The sequence below is a fragment of the Oncorhynchus keta genome, chromosome 1, assembly GCF_023373465.1.
Source record: "Oncorhynchus keta strain PuntledgeMale-10-30-2019 chromosome 1, Oket_V2, whole genome shotgun sequence".
Classification (NCBI taxonomy): Eukaryota; Metazoa; Chordata; class Actinopteri; order Salmoniformes; family Salmonidae; genus Oncorhynchus; species Oncorhynchus keta.
This window is the reverse complement of record NC_068421.1, coordinates 95966287-95987145: the sequence shown is the minus strand read 5'-3', so window position 1 is coordinate 95987145 and position 20859 is coordinate 95966287. Positions and strand designations below refer to the sequence as shown.

General features: G+C 50.0%; 1 protein-coding gene across 1 annotated transcript in view; it reads right to left on the bottom strand.

The window, feature by feature from the left end:
* Positions 1–20859, bottom strand: part of LOC118378571 (mitochondrial import receptor subunit TOM70-like) — a 46497-nt gene that overhangs the window by 11964 nt on the left and 13674 nt on the right. Inside the window, exons 3-10 of the mRNA XM_052467510.1 lie at positions 20401–20527; positions 19768–19877; positions 12353–12501; positions 11655–11862; positions 6820–6954; positions 4998–5105; positions 1553–1669; positions 1335–1432 (exon numbers count right to left, since the gene is read on the bottom strand). Of these exons, the coding sequence (XP_052323470.1) occupies positions 1335–1432; positions 1553–1669; positions 4998–5105; positions 6820–6954; positions 11655–11862; positions 12353–12501; positions 19768–19877; positions 20401–20527 (1052 nt within the window). The remainder of the gene's footprint in view (positions 1–1334; positions 1433–1552; positions 1670–4997; positions 5106–6819; positions 6955–11654; positions 11863–12352; positions 12502–19767; positions 19878–20400; positions 20528–20859) is intronic.

Here is a 20859-nt window from a genome sequence, read left to right as displayed (position 1 = left end):
TGTGGATGTATGTTGTAGTGTTGTCAGACTAACTCACCCCTTGTGGATGTATGTTGTAGTGTTGTCAGACTAACTCACCCCTTGTGGATGTATGTTGTAGTGTTGTCTGACTAACTCACCCCTTGTGGACGTATGTTGTAGTGTTGTCAGACTAACTCACCCCTTGTGGACGTGTGTTGTAGCGTTGTCAGACTAACTCACCCCTTGTGGATGTATGTTGTAGTGTTGTCTGACTAACTCACCCCTTGTGGACGTATGTTGTAGTGTTGTCTGACTAACTCACCCCTTGTGGACGTATGTTGTAGTGTTGTCAGACTAACTCACCCCTTGTGGACGTATGTTGTAGTGTTGTCACCCCTTGTGGACGTATGTTGTAGTGTTGTCAGACTAACTCACCCCTTGTGGATGTATGTTGTAGTGTTGTCTGACTAACTCACCCCTTGTGGACGTATGTTGTAGTGTTGTCTGACTAACTCACCCCTTGTGGATGTATGTTGTAGTGTTGTCTGACTAACTCACCCCTTGTGGACGTATGTTGTAGTGTTGTCAGACTAACTCACCCCTTGTGGATGTATGTTGTAGTGTTGTCAGACTAACTCACCCCTTGTGGACGTATGTTGTAGTGTTGTCTGACTAACTCACCCCTTGTGGATGTATGTTGTAGTGTTGTCAGACTAACTCACCCCTTGTGGATGTATGTTGTAGTGTTGTCAGACTAACTCACCCCTTGTGGACGGACGTATGTTGTAGCGTTGTCAGACTAACTCACCCCTTGTGGACGTATGTTGTAGTGTTGTCAGACTAACTCACCCCTTGTGGACGTATGTTGTAGTGTTGTCAGACTAACTCACCCCTTGTGGACGTGTGTTGTAGCGTTGTCAGACTAACTCACCCCTTGTGGATGTATGTTGTAGCGTTGTCAGACTAACTCACCCCTTGTGGACGTGTGTTGTAGCGTTGTCAGACTAACTCACCCCTTGTGGATGTATGTTGTAGCGTTGTCAGACTAACTCACCCCTTGTGGATGTATGTTGTAGTGTTGTCACCCCTTGTGGACGTGTGTTGTAGCGTTGTCAGACTAACTCACCCCTTGTGGACGTATGTTGTTGTCAGTGTTGTCACCCCCCTTGTGGACGTATGTTGTAGTGTTGTCTGACTATGTTGTAGTGTTGTCTCTCACCCCTTGTGGACGTATGTTGTAGCGTTGTCAGACTAACTCACCCCTTGTGGACGTATGTTGTAGTGTTGTCACCCCTTGTGGACGTATGTTGTAGTGTTGTCTGACTAACTCACCCCTTGTGGATGTATGTTGTAGCGTTGTCAGACTAACTCACCCCTTGTGGACGTATGTTGTAGCGTTGTCAGGCTCCAGGTCAATACACTTGTTGTACATCTGATCTGCCTTGCCAAACTGCTGCTGGTCAGTCAACGCCTGAACAACACAGTGTCACAGGAGAAATGGTTCAGGGTGATTCACACACTCAAGTTAGTTTTGAGACAACCAGACACAATGTACTGCAAGTGACTTACAGTATGTGTGTGAGACGTTTACCTGAGCGTACAGAGCGTACCCCTCGGCACACTTAGGGAACCTCCTGATGACGTCCTCAAAGCCGTCCATGGCCGTCTGCACCTGGGACTGGCTGTTGCCAGTGTACGCCTGTCTGTACTGGAGGGAAATTAGCACAAGAGGCTCACAGACTAGCTGGTTAAACTATAATCAACACACATTTAGTATACGCCATACTGCACCAACCCTAGAGAGCTATACTCCATACTGCACCAACCCTAGAGAGCTATACTCCATACTGCACCAACCCTAGAGAGCTATACTCCATACTGCACCAACCCTAGAGAGCTATACTCCATACTGCACCAACCCTAGAGAGCTATACTCCATACTGCACCAACCCTAGAGAGCTATACTCCATACTGCACCAACCCTAGAGAGCTAAACTCCATACTGCACCAACCCTAGAGAGCTATACTCCATACTGCACCAACCCTAGAGCTATACTCCATACTGCACCAACCCTAGAGCTATACCCCATACTGCACCAACCCTAGAGAGCTATACTCCATACTGCACCAACCCTAGAGAGCTATACTCCATACTGCACCAACCCTAGAGCTATACTCCATACTGCACCAACCCTAGAGCTATACTCCATACTGCACCAACCTTTGAGAGCTATACTCCATACTGCACCAACCCTAGAGAGCTATACTCCATACTGCACCAACCCTAGAGAGCTATACTCCATACTGCACCAACCCTAGAGAGCTATACTCCATACTGCACCAACCCTAGAGCTATACTCCATACTGCACCAACCCTAGAGCTATACTCCATACTGCACCAACCCTAGAGAGCTATCTCCATACTGCACCAACCCTAGAGAGCTATACTCCACACTGCACCAACCCTAGAGAGCTATACTCCATACTGCACCAACCCTAGAGAGCTATACTCCATACTGCACCAACCCTAGAGAGCTATACTCCATACTGCACCAACCCTAGAGAGCTATACTCCATACTGCACCAACCTTTGAGAGCTATACTCCATACTGCACCAACCCTAGAGCTATACTCCATACTGCACCAACCCTAGAGAGCTATACTCCATACTGCACCAACCCTAGAGAGCTATACTCCATACTGCACCAACCCTAGAGAGCTATACTCCATACTGCACCAACCCTAGAGAGCTATACTCCATACTGCACCAACCCTAGAGAGCTATACTCCATACTGCACCAACCCTAGAGAGCTATACTCCATACTGCACCAACCCTAGAGAGCTATACTCCATACTGCACCAACCCTAGAGAGCTAAACTCCATACTGCACCAACCCTAGAGAGCTATACTCCATACTGCACCAACCCTAGAGCTATACTCCATACTGCACCAACCCTAGAGCTATACCCCATACTGCACCAACCCTAGAGAGCTATACTCCATACTGCACCAACCCTAGAGAGCTATACTCCATACTGCACCAACCCTAGAGCTATACTCCATACTGCACCAACCCTAGAGCTATACTCCATACTGCACCAACCTTTGAGAGCTATACTCCATACTGCACCAACCCTAGAGAGCTATACTCCATACTGCACCAACCCTAGAGAGCTATACTCCATACTGCACCAACCCTAGAGAGCTATACTCCATACTGCACCAACCCTAGAGAGCTATACTCCATACTGCACCAACCCGAGAGCTATTCTCCATACTGCACCAACCCTAGAGCTATACTCCATACTGCACCAACCCTAGAGCTATACTCCATACTGCACCAACCCTAGAGCTATACTCCATACTGCACCAACCCTAGAGCTATACTCCATACTGCACCAACCCTAGAGCTATACTCCATACTGCACCAACCCTAGAGCTATACTCCATACTGCACCAACCCTAGAGCTATACTCCATACTGCACCAACCCTAGAGCTATACTCCATACTGCACCAACCCTAGAGCTATACTCCATACTGCACCAACCCTAGAGAGCTATACTCCATACTGCACCAACCCTAGAGAGCTATACTCCATACTGCACCAACCCTAGAGAGCTATACTCCATACTGCACCAACCCTAGAGAGCTATACTCCTTACTGCACCAACCCTAGAGAGCTATACTCCATACTGCACCAACCCTAGAGCTATACTCCATACTGCACCAACCCTAGAGCTATACGCCATACTGCACCAACCCTAGAGAGCCATCTCCATACTGCACCAACCCTAGAGAGCTATACTCCATACTGCACCAACCCTAGAGAGCTATACTCCATACTGCACCAACCTTTGAGAGCTATACTCCATACTGCACCAACCCTAGAGCTATACTCCATACTGCACCAACCCTAGAGAGCTATACTCCATACTGCACCAACCCTAGAGAGCTATACTCCATACTGCACCAATCCTAGAGAGCTATCTCCATACTGCACCAACCCTAGAGAGCTTTACTCCATACTGCACCAACCCTAGAGAGCTATACTCCATACTGCACCAACCCTAGAGAGCTATATGCCATACTGCACCAACCCTAGAGAGCTAAACTCCATACTGCACCAACCCCAGAGAGCTATACTCCATACTGCACCAACCCTAGAGAGCTATACTCCATACTGCACCAACCCTAGAGAGCTAAACTCCATACTGCACCAACCCTAGAGAGCTTTACTCCATACTGCACCAACCCTAGAGAGCTATACTCCATACTGCACCAACCCTAGAGAGCTATACTCCATACTGCACCAACCCCAGAGAGCTAAACTCCATACTGCACCAACCCTAGAGCTATACTCCATACTGCACCAACCCTAGAGAGCTATATGCCATACTGCACCAACCCTAGAGAGCTAAACTCCATACTGCACCAACCCCAGAGAGCTAAACTCCATACTGCACCAACCCCAGAGAGCTATACTCCATACTGCACCAACCCTAGAGAGCTAAACTCCATACTGCACCAACCCCAGAGAGCTAAACTCCATACTGCACCAACCCTAGAGCTATACTCCATACTGCACCAACCCTAGAGAGCTATACTCCATACTGCACCAACCCTAGAGAGCTAAACTCCATACTGCACCAACCCCAGAGAGCTATACTCCATACTGCACCAACCTTTGAGAGCTATACTCCATACTGCACCAACCTTTGAGAGCTATACTCCATACTGCACCAACCCTGGAGAGCTATACTCCATACTGCACCAACCCTAGAGCTATACTCCATACTGCACCAACCCTGGAGAGCTATACTCCATACTGCACCAACCCTAGAGCTAAACTCCATACTGCACCAACCCCAGAGAGCTATACTCCATACTGCACCAACCTTTGAGAGCTATACTCCATACTGCACCAACCTTTGAGAGCTATACTCCATACTGCACCAACCCTGGAGAGCTATACCCCACACTGCCTAACACTGTGTAGTGTGTACTGTACAGTGGTGGTCCTGGTGTCCACTCACCAGGGCGAAACATTTCTGAGCCTGTGCCAGAGCAGAGTCAGGTCTGAGCAGGATGCACTCATCAAAGTCTCCGACAGCCTCCTCCACCTGGTCCAGAAGGATCTTCAACTGAAGGGGAAACAGGTTGGCGTGTTAGGGTCAACCAATGGCAACAAGCCTGACGTGACTTAATGGAACGTTCTGATTGCAACATCGATATAGTCACAAATGGAACCTTTTTCTCCATTTAGTGCACTACCTTTGACCAGAGCCCTATGGGTAGTGCACTACCTTTGACCAGAGCCCTATGGGTAGTGCACTACCTTTGACCAGAGCCCTATGGGTAGTGCACTACCTTTGACCAGAGCCCTATGGGTAGTGCACTACCTTTGATCAGAGCCCTATGGGTAGTGCACTACCTTTGATCAGAGCCCTATGGGTAGGGACATACCTTTGACCAGAGCCCTATGGGTAGTGCACTACCTTTGACCAGAGCCCTATGGGTAGTGCACTACCTTTGACCAGAGCCCTATGGGTAGTGCACTACCTTTGACCAGAGCCCTATGGGTAGTGCGCTACCTTTGACCAGAGCCCTATGGGTAGTGCACTACCTTTGACCAGAGCCCTATGGGTAGTGCACTACCTTTGACCAGAGCCCTATGGGTAGTGCACTACTTTTGACCAGAGTCCTATGGGTAGTGCCCTACCTTTGACCAGAGCCCTATGGGTAGTGCACTACCTTTGACCAGAGCCCTATGGGTAGTGCACTACCTTTGACCAGAGCCCTATGGGTAGTGCACTACCTTTGACCAGAGCCCTATGGGTAGTGCACTACCTTTGACCAGAGCCCTATGGGTAGTGCACTACCTTTGACCAGAGCCCTATGGGTAGTGCGCTACCTTTGACCAGAGCCCTATGGGTAGTGCACTACCTTTGACCAGAGCCCTATGGGTAGTGCACTACCTTTGACCAGAGCCCTATGGGTAGTGCACTACTTTTGACCAGAGTCCTATGGGTAGTGCCCTACCTTTGACCAGAGCCCTATGGGTAGTGCACTACCTTTGACCAGAGCCCTATGGGTAGTGCACTACCTTTGACCAGAGCCCTATGGGTAGTGCACTACCTTTGACCAGAGCCCTATGGGTAGTGCACTACCTTTGACCAGAGCCCTATGGGTAGTGCACTACCTTTGACCAGAGCCCTATGGGTAGTGCACTACCTTTGACCAGAGCCCTATGGGTAGTGCACTACCTTTGACCAGAGCCCTATGGGTAGTGCACTACCTTTGACCAGAGCCCTATGGGTAGTGCACTACCTTTGACCAGAGCCCTATGGGTAGTGCACTACCTTTGACCAGAGCCCTATGGGTAGTGCACTACCTTTGACCAGAGTCCTATGGGTAGTGCACTACCTTTGACCAGAGCCCTATGGGTAGTGCACTACTTTTGACCAGAGCCCTATGGGTAGTGCACTACTTTTGACCAGAGCCCTATGGGTAGTGCACTACTTTTGACCAGAGCCCTATGGGTAGGGACATACCTTTGACCAGAGCCCTATGGGTAGGGACATACTTTTGACCAGAGCCCTATGGGTAGGGACATACTTTTGACCAGAGCCCTATGGGTAGGGACATACTTTTGACCAGAGCCCTATGGGTAGTGCACTACCTTTGACCAGAGCCCTATGGGTAGGGACATCCTTTTGACCAGAGCCCTATGGGTAGTGCACTACCTTTGACCAGAGCCCTATGGGTAGGGACATACTTTTGACCAGAGCCCTATGGGTAGGGAACTAAATAGGGTGCCATTTGGGCCATAAGGGATAGTGATAGAGACAGCCCTACCTGTCCCCGGTGGTGGTAGACGTCTGCGTTGCGCGTGTCGATCTCAGCGGCCATGTTGAAGTCCTGTGTTGACATCATAGGCTGCTGCTGCTGCATGTACATACTGCCACGCTTGATCAGAGCATTGGCCCTCAGCTGCAGTACCAGGACAGAGACAGGACAAGCACAGGGGTTCAGGGTGAGCATTGGCCCTCAGCTGCAGTACCAGGACAGAGACAGGACAAACACAGGGTTTCTGTCAGAGCATTGGCCCTCAGCTGCAGTACCAGAACAGAGACAGGACAAACACAGGGTTTCTGTCAGAGCATTGGCCCTCAGCTGCAGTACCAGGACAGAGACAGGACAAACACAGGGTTTCAGGGTGAGCATTGGCCCTCAGCTGCAGTACCAGGACAAACACAGGGTTTCAGGGTGAGCATTGGCCCTCAGCTGCAGTACCAGGACAGAGACAGGACAAACACAGGGTTTCAGGGTGAGCATTGGCCCTGAGCTGCAGTACCAGAACAGAGACAGGACAAACACAGGGTTTCAGTCAGAGCATTGGCCCTCAGCTGCAGTACCAGGACAAACACAGGGTTTCAGTTAGAGCATTGGCCCTCAGCTGCAGTACCAGGACAGAGACAGGGTTTCAGTTAGAGCATTGGCCCTGAGCTGCAGTACCAGGACAGAGACAGGACAAGCACAGGGGTTCAGGGTGAGCATTGGCCCTGAACTGCAGTACCAGGACAGAGACAGGACAAACACAGGGTTTCTGTCAGAGCATTGGCCCTCAGCTGCAGTACCAGAACAGAGACAGGACAAACACAGGGTTTCTGTCAGAGCATTGGCCCTGAGCTGCAGTACCAGAACAGAGACAGGACAAACACAGGGTTTCTGTCAGAGCATTGGCCCTCAGCTGCAGTACCAGAACAGAGACAGGACAAACACAGGGTTTCTGTCAGAGCATTGGCCCTCAGCTGCAGTACCAGAACAGAGACAGGACAAACACAGGGTTTCTGTCAGAGCATTGGCCCTCAGCTGCAGTACCAGGACAGAGACAGGACAAACACAGGGTTTCAGGGTGAGCATTGGCCCTGAGCTGCAGTACCAGAACAGAGACAGGACAAACACAGGGTTTCAGTCAGAGCATTGGCCCTCAGCTGCAGTACCAGGACAAACACACAGGGTTTCAGTTAGAGCATTGGCCCTCAGCTGCAGTACCAGGACAGAGACAGGGTTTCAGTTAGAGCATTGGCCCTGAGCTGCAGTACCAGGACAGAGACAGGACAAACACAGGGTTTCAGTTAGAGCATTGGCCCTCAGCTGCAGTACCAGGACAGAGACAGGGTTTCAGTTAGAGCATTGGCCCTCAGCTGCAGTACCAGGACAAACACAGGGTTTCAGTTAGAGCATTGGCCCTGAGCTGCAGTACCAGGACAGAGACAGGACAAACACAGGGTTTCTGTCAGAGCATTGGCCCTGAACTGCAGTACCAGGACAGAGACAGGACAAACACAGGGTTTCTGTCAGAGCATTGGCCCTCAGCTGCAGTACCAGGACAGAGACAGGACAAACACAGGGTTTCAGTCAGAGCATTGGCCCTCAGCTGCAGTACCAGGACAGAGACAGGACAAACACAGGGTTTCAGTCAGAGCATTGGCCCTCAGCTGCAGTACCAGAACAGAGACAGGACAAACACAGGGTTTCTGTCAGAGCATTGGCCCTGAGCTGCAGTACCAGAACAGAGACAGGACAAACACAGGGTTTCAGGGTGAGCATTGGCCCTGAGCTGCAGTACCAGGACAGAGACAGGACAAACACAGGGTTTCAGGGTGAGCATTGGCCCTCAGCTGCAGTACCAGGACAGAGACAGGACAAACACAGGGTTTCAGGGTGAGCATTGGCCCTGAGCTGCAGTACCAGAACAGAGACAGGGTTTCTGTCAGAGCATTGGCCCTCAGCTGCAGTACCAGGACAAACACACAGGGTTTCAGTTAGAGCATTGGCCCTCAGCTGCAGTACCAGGACAGAGACAGGGTTTCTGTCAGAGCATTGGCCCTCAGCTGCAGTACCAGGACAGAGACAGGACAAACACAGGGTTTCAGTTAGAGCATTGACCCTGAGCTGCAGTACCAGGACAGAGACAGGACAAACACAGGGTTTCTGTCAGAGCATTGGCCCTCAGCTGCAGTACCAGAACAGAGACAGGACAAACACAGGGTTTCTGTCAGAGCATTGGCCCTGAGCTGCAGTACCAGAACAGAGACAGGACAAACACAGGGTTTCAGGGTGAGCATTGGCCCTGAGCTGCAGTACCAGGACAGAGACAGGACAAACACAGGGTTTCAGGGTGAGCATTGGCCCTCAGCTGCAGTACCAGGACAGAGACAGGACAAACACAGGGTTTCAGGGTGAGCATTGGCCCTGAGCTGCAGTACCAGAACAGAGACAGGGTTTCTGTCAGAGCATTGGCCCTCAGCTGCAGTACCAGGACAAACACACAGGGTTTCAGTTAGAGCATTGGCCCTCAGCTGCAGTACCAGGACAGAGACAGGGTTTCTGTCAGAGCATTGGCCCTCAGCTGCAGTACCAGGACAGAGACAGGACAAACACAGGGTTTCAGTTAGAGCATTGGCCCTCAGCTGCAGTACCAGGACAGAGACAGGGTTTCTGTCAGAGCATTGGCCCTCAGCTGCAGTACCAGGACAGAGACAGGACAAACACAGGGTTTCAGTTAGAGCATTGACCCTGAGCTGCAGTACCAGGACAGAGACAGGACAAACACAGGGTTTCTGTCAGAGCATTGGCCCTCAGCTGCAGTACCAGAACAGAGACAGGACAAACACAGGGTTTCTGTCAGAGCATTGGCCCTGAGCTGCAGTACCAGAACAGAGACAGGACAAACACAGGGTTTCAGGGTGAGCATTGGCCCTGAGCTGCAGTACCAGGACAGAGACAGGACAAACACAGGGTTTCAGGGTGAGCATTGGCCCTCAGCTGCAGTACCAGGACAGAGACAGGACAAACACAGGGTTTCAGGGTGAGCATTGGCCCTCAGCTGCAGTACCAGGACAGAGACAGGACAAACACAGGGTTTCAGGGTGAGCATTGGCCCTGAGCTGCAGTACCAGAACAGAGACAGGGTTTCTGTCAGAGCATTGGCCCTCAGCTGCAGTACCAGGACAAACACACAGGGTTTCAGTTAGAGCATTGGCCCTCAGCTGCAGTACCAGGACAGAGACAGGGTTTCTGTCAGAGCATTGGCCCTCAGCTGCAGTACCAGGACAGAGACAGGACAAACACAGGGTTTCAGTTAGAGCATTGACCCTGAGCTGCAGTACCAGAACAGAGACAGGACAAACACAGGGTTTCTGTCAGAGCATTGGCCCTCAGCTGCAGTACCAGGACAGAGACAGGACAAACACAGGGTGTATTGGACCTTTGTCGTGCTGTCGAGGAAGACTATAGTCAACGGTGACAGTAGTGGCCACAGGCAGAACGTCACTGCCAGTTTCCACCGACTTCGCCACCCCGATCGTAGCGGGTGAAGTACGGTTTCAACATGTTGACATGCCGTTTTCTTCCTGCGCTCCGGTGTGGCGATAATGTAATCCTTGCAACAGTGAGCTCAGAACAGGCAACAAAACAAAAACTTGGTCACCCACATCAAAAGTACCGATTGGGCTTTCCCTTCGTACCGATTGGGCTTTCCCTTCGTACCGATTGGGCTTTCCCTTCGTACCGATTGGGCTTTCCCTTCGTACCGATTGGGCTTTCCCTTCGTACCGATTGGGCTTTCCCTTCGTAGCGATTGGGCTTTCCCTTCGTAGCGATTGGGCTTTCCCTTCGTAGCGATTGGGCTTTCCCTTCGTAGCGATTGGGCTTTCCCTTCGTAGCGATTGGGCTTTCCCTTCGTAGCGATTGGGCTTTCCCTTCGTAGCGATTGGGCTTTCCCTTCGTAGCGATTGGGCTTTCCCTTCGTAGCGATTGGGCTTTCCCTTCGTAGCGATTGGGCTTTCCCTTCGTACCGATTGGGCTTTCCCTTCGTACCGATTGGGCTTTCCGTTCGTACCGATTGGGCTTTTCGTTTGTAACAAACATAGATTTTAGTTTGAGCCTCAAACTCACAGGTGCGTTGCCATCTGTATCGAAAAGCGTTAACATGCTCCAACAAATTTGTTTTTGTGTTTAAAGTGTTACCCTGCATAGCGTGTTCCAGTTCTCGCCAATATCCAGCAACTTCGTACAGCCATTGAAGAGGAGTGGGACAACATTCCACAAGCCACAATCAACAGCCTGATCAACTCTATGTGAAGGAGATGTATCTGCTGCATGATGTGAATGCTGGTCAGATACTGACTGGTTTTCTGATCCACCCCCCCACCTTTGTTTTTATCTGGATTCCCAGTCATGTGACCTCCATAGATTAGGACCTAATGAATGTATTCCCAGTCATGTGACATCCATAGATTAGGGCCTAATGAATGTATTCCCAGTCATGTGACCTCCATAGATTAGGACCTAATGAATGTATTCCCAGTCATGTGACATCCATAGATTAGGGCCTAATGAATGTATTCCCAGTCATGTGACCTCCATAGATTAGGACCTAATGAATGTATTCCCAGTCATGTGACATCCATAGATTAGGACCTAATGAATGTATTCCCAGTCATGTGACCTCCATAGATTAGGACCTAATGAATGTATTCCCAGTCATGTGACCTCCATAGATTAGGACCTAATGAATGTATTCCCAGTCATGTGACCTCCATAGATTAGGACCTAATGAATGCATTTCATTTGACTGATTTCCTTCTATGAACTGTGAGTCATTAAAACCTGAAAAACCCTACCTTGATGTTGGCGTCCTCCATGTTGATGACCCGGTCCAGGTCGGGCTGGGCGCCGGTGGCGTTGCCAATCAGGAGGTAGAATGTTGCCCGTAGCAACAGGGCCTCAGCAGTGTACCGGCCACCAGACTCCACCTCCTTAGTGCACTCACTGATGATCTTATCATAGTTCTCCTCCTCCATGTACTGCTTGGCCTTCAGATAACCAGAACTATGGACAGGAAAGAGGTCAGAGGTTAAGGACAGGGTTAATGTACTGCTTGGCCTTCAGGTAACCAGATCTATGGACAGGTTAGAGGTCAGAGGTTAAGGACAGGGTTAATGTACTGGTTGGACTTCAGGTAACCAGATCTATGACAGGACAGAGGTCAGAGGTTAAGGACAGGGTTAATGTACTGGTTGGACTTCAGGTAACCAGACCTATGGACAGGACAGAGGTCAGAGGTTAAGGACAGGGTTAATGTACTGGTTGGACTTCAGGTAACCAGAACTATGGACAGGTCAGAGGTCAGAGGTTAAGGACAGGGTTGACATATTAGGATCTTTCAAAATGTATCTTTCCTCAATTCCTATCAATCCTCGGTCCTCACCTTCTCAAAACCCATTGGACAACAAGGCCTGAGGGGAGGGACTAGTAGTTAGGCAGGCCTTTTCATCCAGAGCCAACATACGGAAAGTGACATCACACAGTGACTTCTGACCTTTCTGTGACCTCTGCGGCCTCGCCCTCGTTGTCCTTGTCCTCGTCCTTCTTCTCGCCCTTCTGGAGCGGTTGGGAGATAATGTCATCGGTGAAGGAGCTGAAGTAGGACTTGATGAACTGAGGAGAAGGCATCAGGGGGTCACGGTTCTGGAGAGAGAGATGGAAAGAGGGAGAGACTTGTACTGCTTTCAAAGTATTTACGGTATTTTGCTTGAAAAACATATATATATATATATATAGAGGCCATTGTTTATATGACCCCCTTACGAACAGGCCCATCTTTTTCCATCTGGTGCGCATGCCGGGGATGAGTGGTAGTAGTGGTGTGTGGATGTGGATGTGGTTGGCTGTCTTATTTTAATAAATCCATTGAGAAAATACACCATCAAAAATGAATCCATTATTAATTCATTTAGGCAAGAATGATATTTTTTTTTGCTGTATATTCAAAAGACCAGAACAGAATATTTTTTGTTGAATTGGGCCGATGTTACGGGTCTGTGCGGCCACCGCTACGCCATCCAAATGAAATCAATAGTTAGTTACCTGGTTCATGAAACGGACACGACACACCAACCCGATCACAGTCAACGTGCATATATTGTATAGTAAGAATATAATGGAACATAACAGAATCAAATACATCAAATATTCTTTCCACACAACTTGTGTCACGGGAACGTATGGAGCCGCTGTCATATAAAAAAGTGATATTTAGAAACAGAGCCCAAGCCCAAGCTTCGTTATCCGCGTTCCATCTCTTTCCTACCCCACTCTGCTTCGTTATCCGCGTTCCACCTCTTTCCTACCCCCACTCTGCTTCGTTATCCGCGTTCCACCTCTTTCCTACCTCCACTCTGCTTCGTTATCCGCGTTACACCTCTTTCCTACCCCCACTCTGCTTCGTTATCCGCGTTCCACCTCTTTCCTACCCCCACTCTGCTTCGTTATCCGCGTTCCATCTCTTTCCTACCCCCACTCTGCTCCTACCCCCACTCTGCTTCGTTATCCGCGTTCCATCTCTTTCCTACCCCCACTCTGCTTCGTTATCCGCGTTCCATCTCTTTCCTACCCCCACTCTGCTTCGTTATCCGCGTTCCACCTCTTTCCTACCCCCACTCTGCTTCGTTATCCGCGTTCCATCTCTTTCCTACCCCCACTCTGCTTCGTTATCCGCGTTACACCTCTTTCCTACCCCCACTCTGCTTCGTTATCCGCGTTCCATCTCTTTCCTACCCCCACTCTGCTTCGTTATCCGCGTTTCACCTCTTTCCTACCCCCACTCTGCTTCGTTATCCGCGTTCCACCTCTTTCCTACCCCCACTCTGCTTCGTTATCCGCGTTCCATCTCTTTCCTACCCCCACTCTGCTTCGTTATCCGCGTTCCATCTCTTTCCTACCCCCACTCTGCTTCGTTATCCGCGTTCCATCTCTTTCCTACCCCCACTCTGCGGTGTTATCTGCGTTCCACCTCTTTCCTACCCCCACTCTGCTTCGTTATCCGCGTTCCATCTCTTTCCTACCCCCACTCTGCTTCGTTATCCGCGTTCCATCTCTTTCCTACCCCCACTCTGCTTCGTTATCCGCGTTCCATCTCTTTCCTACCCCCACTCTGCTTCGTTATCCGCGTTCCATCTCTTTCCTACCCCCACTCTGCTTCGTTATCCGCGTTCCATCTCTTTCCTACCCCCACTCTGCTTCGTTATCCGCGTTCCATCTCTTTCCTACCCCCACTCTGCTTCGTTACCCGCGTTCCATCTCTTTCCTACCCCCACTCTGCTTCGTTACCCGCGTTCCATCTCTTTCCTACCCCCACTCTGCTTCGTTATCCGCGTTCCATCTCTTTCCTACCCCCACTCTGCTTCGTTATCCGCGTTCCATCTATTTCCTACCCCCACTCTGCTTCGTTATCCGCGTTACACCCCTTTCCTACCCCCACACTGCTTCGTTATCCGCGTTCCATCTCTTTCCTACCCCCACTCTGCTTCGTTATCCGCGTTCCATCTCTTTCCTACCCCCACTCTGCGGTGTTATCCGCGTTCCACCTCTTTCCTACCCCCACTCTGCGGTGTTATCCGCGTTACACCCCTTTCCTACCCCCACACTGCTTCGTTATCCGCGTTCCATCTCTTTCCTACCCCCACTCTGCTTCGTTACCCGCGTTCCATCTCTTTCCTACCCCCACTCTGCGGTGTTATCCGCGTTCCATCTCTTTCCTACCCCCACTCTGCGGTGTTATCCATGTTCCATCTCTTTCCTACCCCCACTCTGCGGTGTTATCCGCGTTCCACCTCTTTCCTACCCCCACTCTGCTTCGTTATCCGCGTTCCATCTCTTTCCTACCCCCACTCTGCTTCGTTATCCGCGTTCCATCTCTTTCCTACCCCCACTCTGCGGTGTTATCCGCGTTCCATCTCTTTCCTACCCCAACTCTGCTTCGTTATCCGCGTTCCATCTCTTTCCTACCCCCACTCTGCTTCGTTATCCGCGTTCCACCTCTTTCCTACCCCCACTCTGCTTCGTTATCCGCGTTCCATCTCTTTCCTACCCCCACTCTGCTTCGTTATCCGCGTTCCATCTCTTTCCTACCCCCACTCTGCGGTGTTATCCGCGTTCCATCTCTTTCCTACCCCAACTCTGCTTCGTTATCCGCGTTCCATCTCTTTCCTACCCCCACTCTGCGGTGTTATCCGCGTTCCATCTCTTTCCTACCCCCACTCTGCGGTGTTATCCATGTTCCATCTCTTTCCTACCCCCACTCTGCGGTGTTATCCGCGTTCCACCTCTTTCCTACCCCCACTCTGCTTCGTTATCCGCGTTCCATCTCTTTCCTACCCCCACTCTGCTTCGTTATCCGCGTTACACCCCTTTCCTACCCCCACACTGCTTCGTTATCCGCGTTCCATCTCTTTCCTACCCCCACTCTGCTTCGTTACCCGCGTTCCATCTCTTTCCTACCCCCACTCTGCGGTGTTATCCACGTTCCACCTCTTTCCTACCCCCACTCTGCTTCGTTATCCACGTTCCACCTCTTTCCTACCCCCACTCTGCGGTGTTATCCGCGTTCCACCTCTTTCCTACCCCCACTCTGCTTCGTTATCCGCGTTACACCTCTTTCCTACCCCCACTCTGCTTCGTTATCCGCGTTACACCTCTTTCCTACCCCCACTCTGCTTCGTTATCCGCGTTACACCTCTTTCCTACCCCCACTCTGCGGTGTTATCCATGTTCCACCTCTTTCCTACCTCCACTCTGCTTCGTTATCCGCGTTACACCTCTTTCCTACCCCCACTCTGCTTCGTTATCCACGTTACACCTCTTTCCTACCCCCACTCTGTGGTGTTATCCGCGTTCCACATCTTTCCTACCCCCACTCTGCGGTGTTAGGGAACAGGCCTTACCTTCATGATACAAATAGAAAATATTAATCCTATTTTCAAAAGCATGTCTCGTTCATATTTCAAACCTCCGTGGGCTTTTGGAGTTGCCTTTACAGGATCTAGCAGAATAGTCGTATAATAATAATGGCCCTACACTTATTTGGGCAACATTGTTTCTGATCAGTACTAGATTAGCTATTCCACCTACACTTGATTTGGGCAACATTGTTTCTGATCAGTACTAGATTAGCTATTCCACCTACACTTATTTGGGCAACATTGTTTCTGATCAGTACTAGATTAGCTATTCCACCTACACTTATTTGGGCAACATTGTTTCTGATCAGTACTAGATTAGCTATTCCACCTACACTTATTTGGGCAACATTGTTTCTGATCAGTACTAGATTAGCTATTCCACCTACACTTGATTTGGGCAACATTGTTTCTGATCAGTACTAGATTAGCTATTCCATCTACACTTGATTTGGGCAACATTGTCTCTGATCAGTACTAGATTAGCTATTCCATCTACACTTGATTTGGGCAACATTGTCTCTGATCAGTACTAGATTAGCTATTCCATCTACACTTGATTTGGGCAACATTGTTTCTGATCAGTACTAGATTAGCTATTCCACCTACACTTATTTGGGCAACATTGTCTCTTATTTGCCCAGACAGAAACCAATTAACCAAATGGCCTATACAGACAGAGATTCAGTGAAGCAAAATCCAAAAAAGTCAGAGGCTTGTGGTAGGGAGTAGGTCTAGGCTACTAAGTGACCGGTAGGGAGTAGGTCTAGGCTACTAAGTGACCGGTAGGGAGTAGGTCTAGGCTACTAAGTGACCGGTAGGGAGTAGGTCTAGGCTACTAAGTGACCGGTAGGGAGTAGGTCTAGGCTACTAAGTGACCGGTAGGGAGTAGGTCTAGGCTACTAAGTGACCGGTAGGGAGTAGGTCTAGGCTACTAAGTGACCGGTAGGGAGTAGGTCTAGGCTACTAAGTGACCGGTAGGGAGTAGGCCTGGGCTACTAAGTGACCGGTAGGGAGTAGGCCTGGGCTACTAAGTGACCGGTAGGGAGTAGGCCTGGGCTACTAAGTGACCGGTAGGGAGTAGGTCTGGGCTACTAAGTGACCGGTAGGGTCTAGGCTACTAGGCTACTAAGTGACCGGTAGGGAGTAGGTCTAGGCTACTAAGTGACCGGTAGGTCTAGGCTACTAAGTGAGGTCTAGGCTACTAAGTGACCGGTAGGGAGTAGGTCTAGGCTAGGACCGGTAGGGAGTAGGTCTAGGCTACTAAGTGACCGGTAGGGAGTAGGTCTAGGCTAGGGAGTAGGCTGGGCTACTAAGTGACCGGTAGGGAGTAGGTCTAGGCTACTAAGTGACCGGTAGGGAGTAGGTCTAGGCTACTAAGTGACCGGTAGGGAGTAGGTCTAGGCTACTAAGTGACCGGTAGGGAGTAGGTCTAGGCTACTAAGTGACCGGTAGGGAGTAGGTCTAGGCTACTAAGTGACCGGTAGGGAGTAGGCTACTAGGCTACTAGGCTACTAAGTGACCGGTAGGGAGTAGGTCTAGGCTACTAAGTGACCGGTAGGGAGTAGGTCTAGGCTACTAAGTGACCGGTAGGGGGAGTAGGACCTAGGCTACTAAGTGACTACTACTAGTGACCGGTAGGGAGTAGGTCTAGGCTACTAAGTGACCGGTAGGGGGGAGTAGGCCTGGGCTACTAACCGTGACCGGGCTAGGGAGTAGATCTAGGCTACTAAGTGACCGGTAGGGAGTAGGTCTAGGCTACTAAGTGACCGGTAGGGAGTAGGTCTAGGCTACTAAGTGACCGGTAGGGAGTAGGTCTAGGCTACTAAGTGACCTAGGCTACTAAGGACCGGTAGGGAGTAGGTCTAGGCTACTAAGTGACCGGTAGGGAGTAGGTCTAGGCTACTAAGTGACCGGTAGGGAGTAGGTCTAGGCTACTAAGTGACCGGTAGGGAGTAGGTCTAGGCTACTAAGTGACCGGTAGGGAGTAGGCCTGGGCTACTAAGTGACCGGTAGGGAGTAGGCCTGGGCTACTAAGTGACCGGTAGGGAGTAGGTCTAGGCTACTAAGTGACCGGTAGGGAGTAGGTCTAGGCTACTAAGTGACCGGTAGGGAGTAGGTCTAGGCTACTAAGTGACCGGTAGGGAGTAGGTCTAGGCTACTAAGTGACCGGTAGGGAGTAGGTCTAGGCTACTAAGTGACCGGTAGGGAGTAGGTCTAGGCTACTAAGTGACCGGTAGGGAGTAGATCTACTCAGTACAGTTGAACCTGTGATTCATCTGTGCATTACCACTGCCAGGCTTAGTGTTTGGTATGGTGCATTATCACTGCCAGGCTTAGTGTTTGGTATGGTGCATTATCACTGCCAGGCTTAGTGTTTGGTATGGTGCATTATCACTGCCAGGCTTTGTGTTTGGTATGGTGCATTATCACTGCCAGGCTTTGTGTTTGGTATGGTGCATTATCACTGCCAGGCTTAGTGTTTGGTATGGTGCATTATCACTGTCAGGCTTAGTGTTTGGTATGGTGCATTATCACTGTCAGGCTTAGTGTTTGGTATGGTGCATTATCACTGCCAGGCTTAGTGTTTGGTATTGGTGCATTACCACTTAGCCTGACAGTGGTAATGCACCATACCAAACACTAAGCCTGACAGTGATAATGCACCAAAATTCAATTAAACTCCGCAAAAAAAAGAAATGTCCCTTTTCCAGGACCCTTTTCCAGGACCCATAATTTGTAAAAATCCAAAAAACTTCACAGACCTTCATTGTGAAGGGTTTAAACACTGTTTCCCATGCTTGTTCAATGAACCATAACAATTAATGAACATGCACCTGTGGAACGGTCGCTAAGGCACTAACAGCTTACAGACGGTAGGCAATTAAGGTCACAGTAATGAAAACTTAGTACACTAAAGAGGCCTTTCTCTCGCCCAGGGTCCCTGCTCATCTGCGCGAACGTGCCTTAGGCATGCTGCATGGAGGCATGAGGACTGCAGATGTGGCCAATGTCCGTACTGTGAGACGCCTAAGACAGCGCTACAGGGAGACAGGACGGACAGCTGATCGTCCTCAGTGGCAGACCATGTGTAACAACTCCTGCACAGGATCGGTACATCCGAACATCACACCAGCGGGACAGGTACAGGACTGGCAAAAAGTGCTCTTCACTGACGAGTTGCGGTTGTCTCACATGGGGTGATGGTCAGATTTGCATTTATCATCGAGGGAATGAGCGTTACACCGAGGCCTGTACTCTGGAGCAGGATAGATTTGGAGGTGGAGGGTCCGTCATGGTCTGGGGCGGTGTGTCACAGCATCATCGGACTGAGCTTGTTGTCATTGCAGGCAATCTCAACGCTGTGCTTTACAGGGAAGACAACCTCCTCCCTCATGTGGTACCCTTCCTGCAGGCTCATCCTGACATGACCCTCCAGCATGACAATGTCACCAGCCATACTGCTCGTTCTGAGCGTGATTTCCTGCAAGACAGGAATGTCAGTGTTCTGCCATGGCTAGCGTTGAGCCCGGATCTCAATCCCATTTAGTATGTCTAGGACCTGTTGGATCGGAGGTTGAGGGCTAGGGTCGTTCCACGCAGAAATGTCCAGGAACTTGCAGGTACCTTGGTGGAAGAGTGGGGTAACATCTCACAGAACGAACTGGCAAATATGGTGCAGGAGGAGATGCACTGCAGTACTTAATGCAGCTGGTGGCCACACCAGATACTGACTGTTACTTTTGATTTTGACCCCCCTTTGTTCAGGGACACATTATTCAATTTCTGTTAGTCACATGTCTGTGGAACTTGTTCAGTTTATGTCTCAGTTGTTGAATGTTGTTATGTTCATACAAATATTTACATATGTTAAGTTTGCTGAAAATAAACACAGTTGACAGTGAGAGGAGGTTTCTTTTTTTTGCTGAGTTTAGTTGTAATCAAACAGCATCCAAGTTCAGTAAGGAGAAGCAGGAGAGCTGGGACATCCTCTCACCTTGTATTTGTCTTTGGCCTTCTCCTTCCCCAGCAGTTTGAGGACTTTGTCTGCTAGCAGCATACTCTGCTGGTTCTGGAAGGCCTCCAGGATACACACCGCCGTCACATCTACAGGAACAGGAGGGGGGTATATGGGGGTTCCCTTGTTATCTACAGGAACAGGAGGGGGAGGTATATGGGGGTTCCCTTGTTATCTACAGGAACAGGAGGGGGGGGATATATGGGGGCTCCCTTGTTATCTACAGGAACAGGAGGGGGGGATATATGGGGGTTCCCTTGTTATCTACAGGAACAGGAGGGGGGGTATAGGATATACCTATCCTCCAGGCCTTCCTCCTTGTTGTCCAGTGTGTGTGTGAGTCTACCTTCAATGTAGTTCTTGTTGTCCATTGTGTGTGTGTGTGTGTGTCTGTTTGTGTCTGTATGTCTACCATGTAGTTCTTGTTGCCTAGTGTGTGTGTGTCTGTCTGTTTGTGTCTGTATGTCTACCATGTAGATCTCGTTATCCAGTGTGTGTGTGTACCTTCCATGTAGTTCTTGTTATCCAGTGTGTGTGTGTGTGTGTGTGTGTGTGTGTGTGTGTGTGTGTGTGTGTGTGTGTGTGTGTGTGTGTGTGTGTGCGTGTGCGTACCTTCCAGGCACTCCTTCTTGTTGTCCAGTCTCTCCAGGGCCTTGGCCCTCCTGAACAGGGCCTTGATGTAGCGTGGGTTCATCTCTACAGCCTGGGTACAGTCCTGCACCACCTCTGTCCACATCATCTGCAAACACAGACAGTTTATGTCAGCACAACATGAAACCCAAACCCTGGGTACAGCACCACATGAAACCCAAACCCTGGGTACAGCACCACATGAAACCCAAACCCTGGGTACAGCACAACATGAAACCCGAACCCTGGGTACAGCACAACATGAAACCCAAACCCTGGGTACAGCACAACATGAAACCCAAACCCTGGGTACAGCACAACATGAAACCCAAATCCTGGGTACAGCAAAACATGAAATCCAAACCCTGGGTAGTCCGGCACCACCTCTGTCCACTTCACCTAGAGGTGACAACCAATGTTGTTAATGTTAACACGAGGATA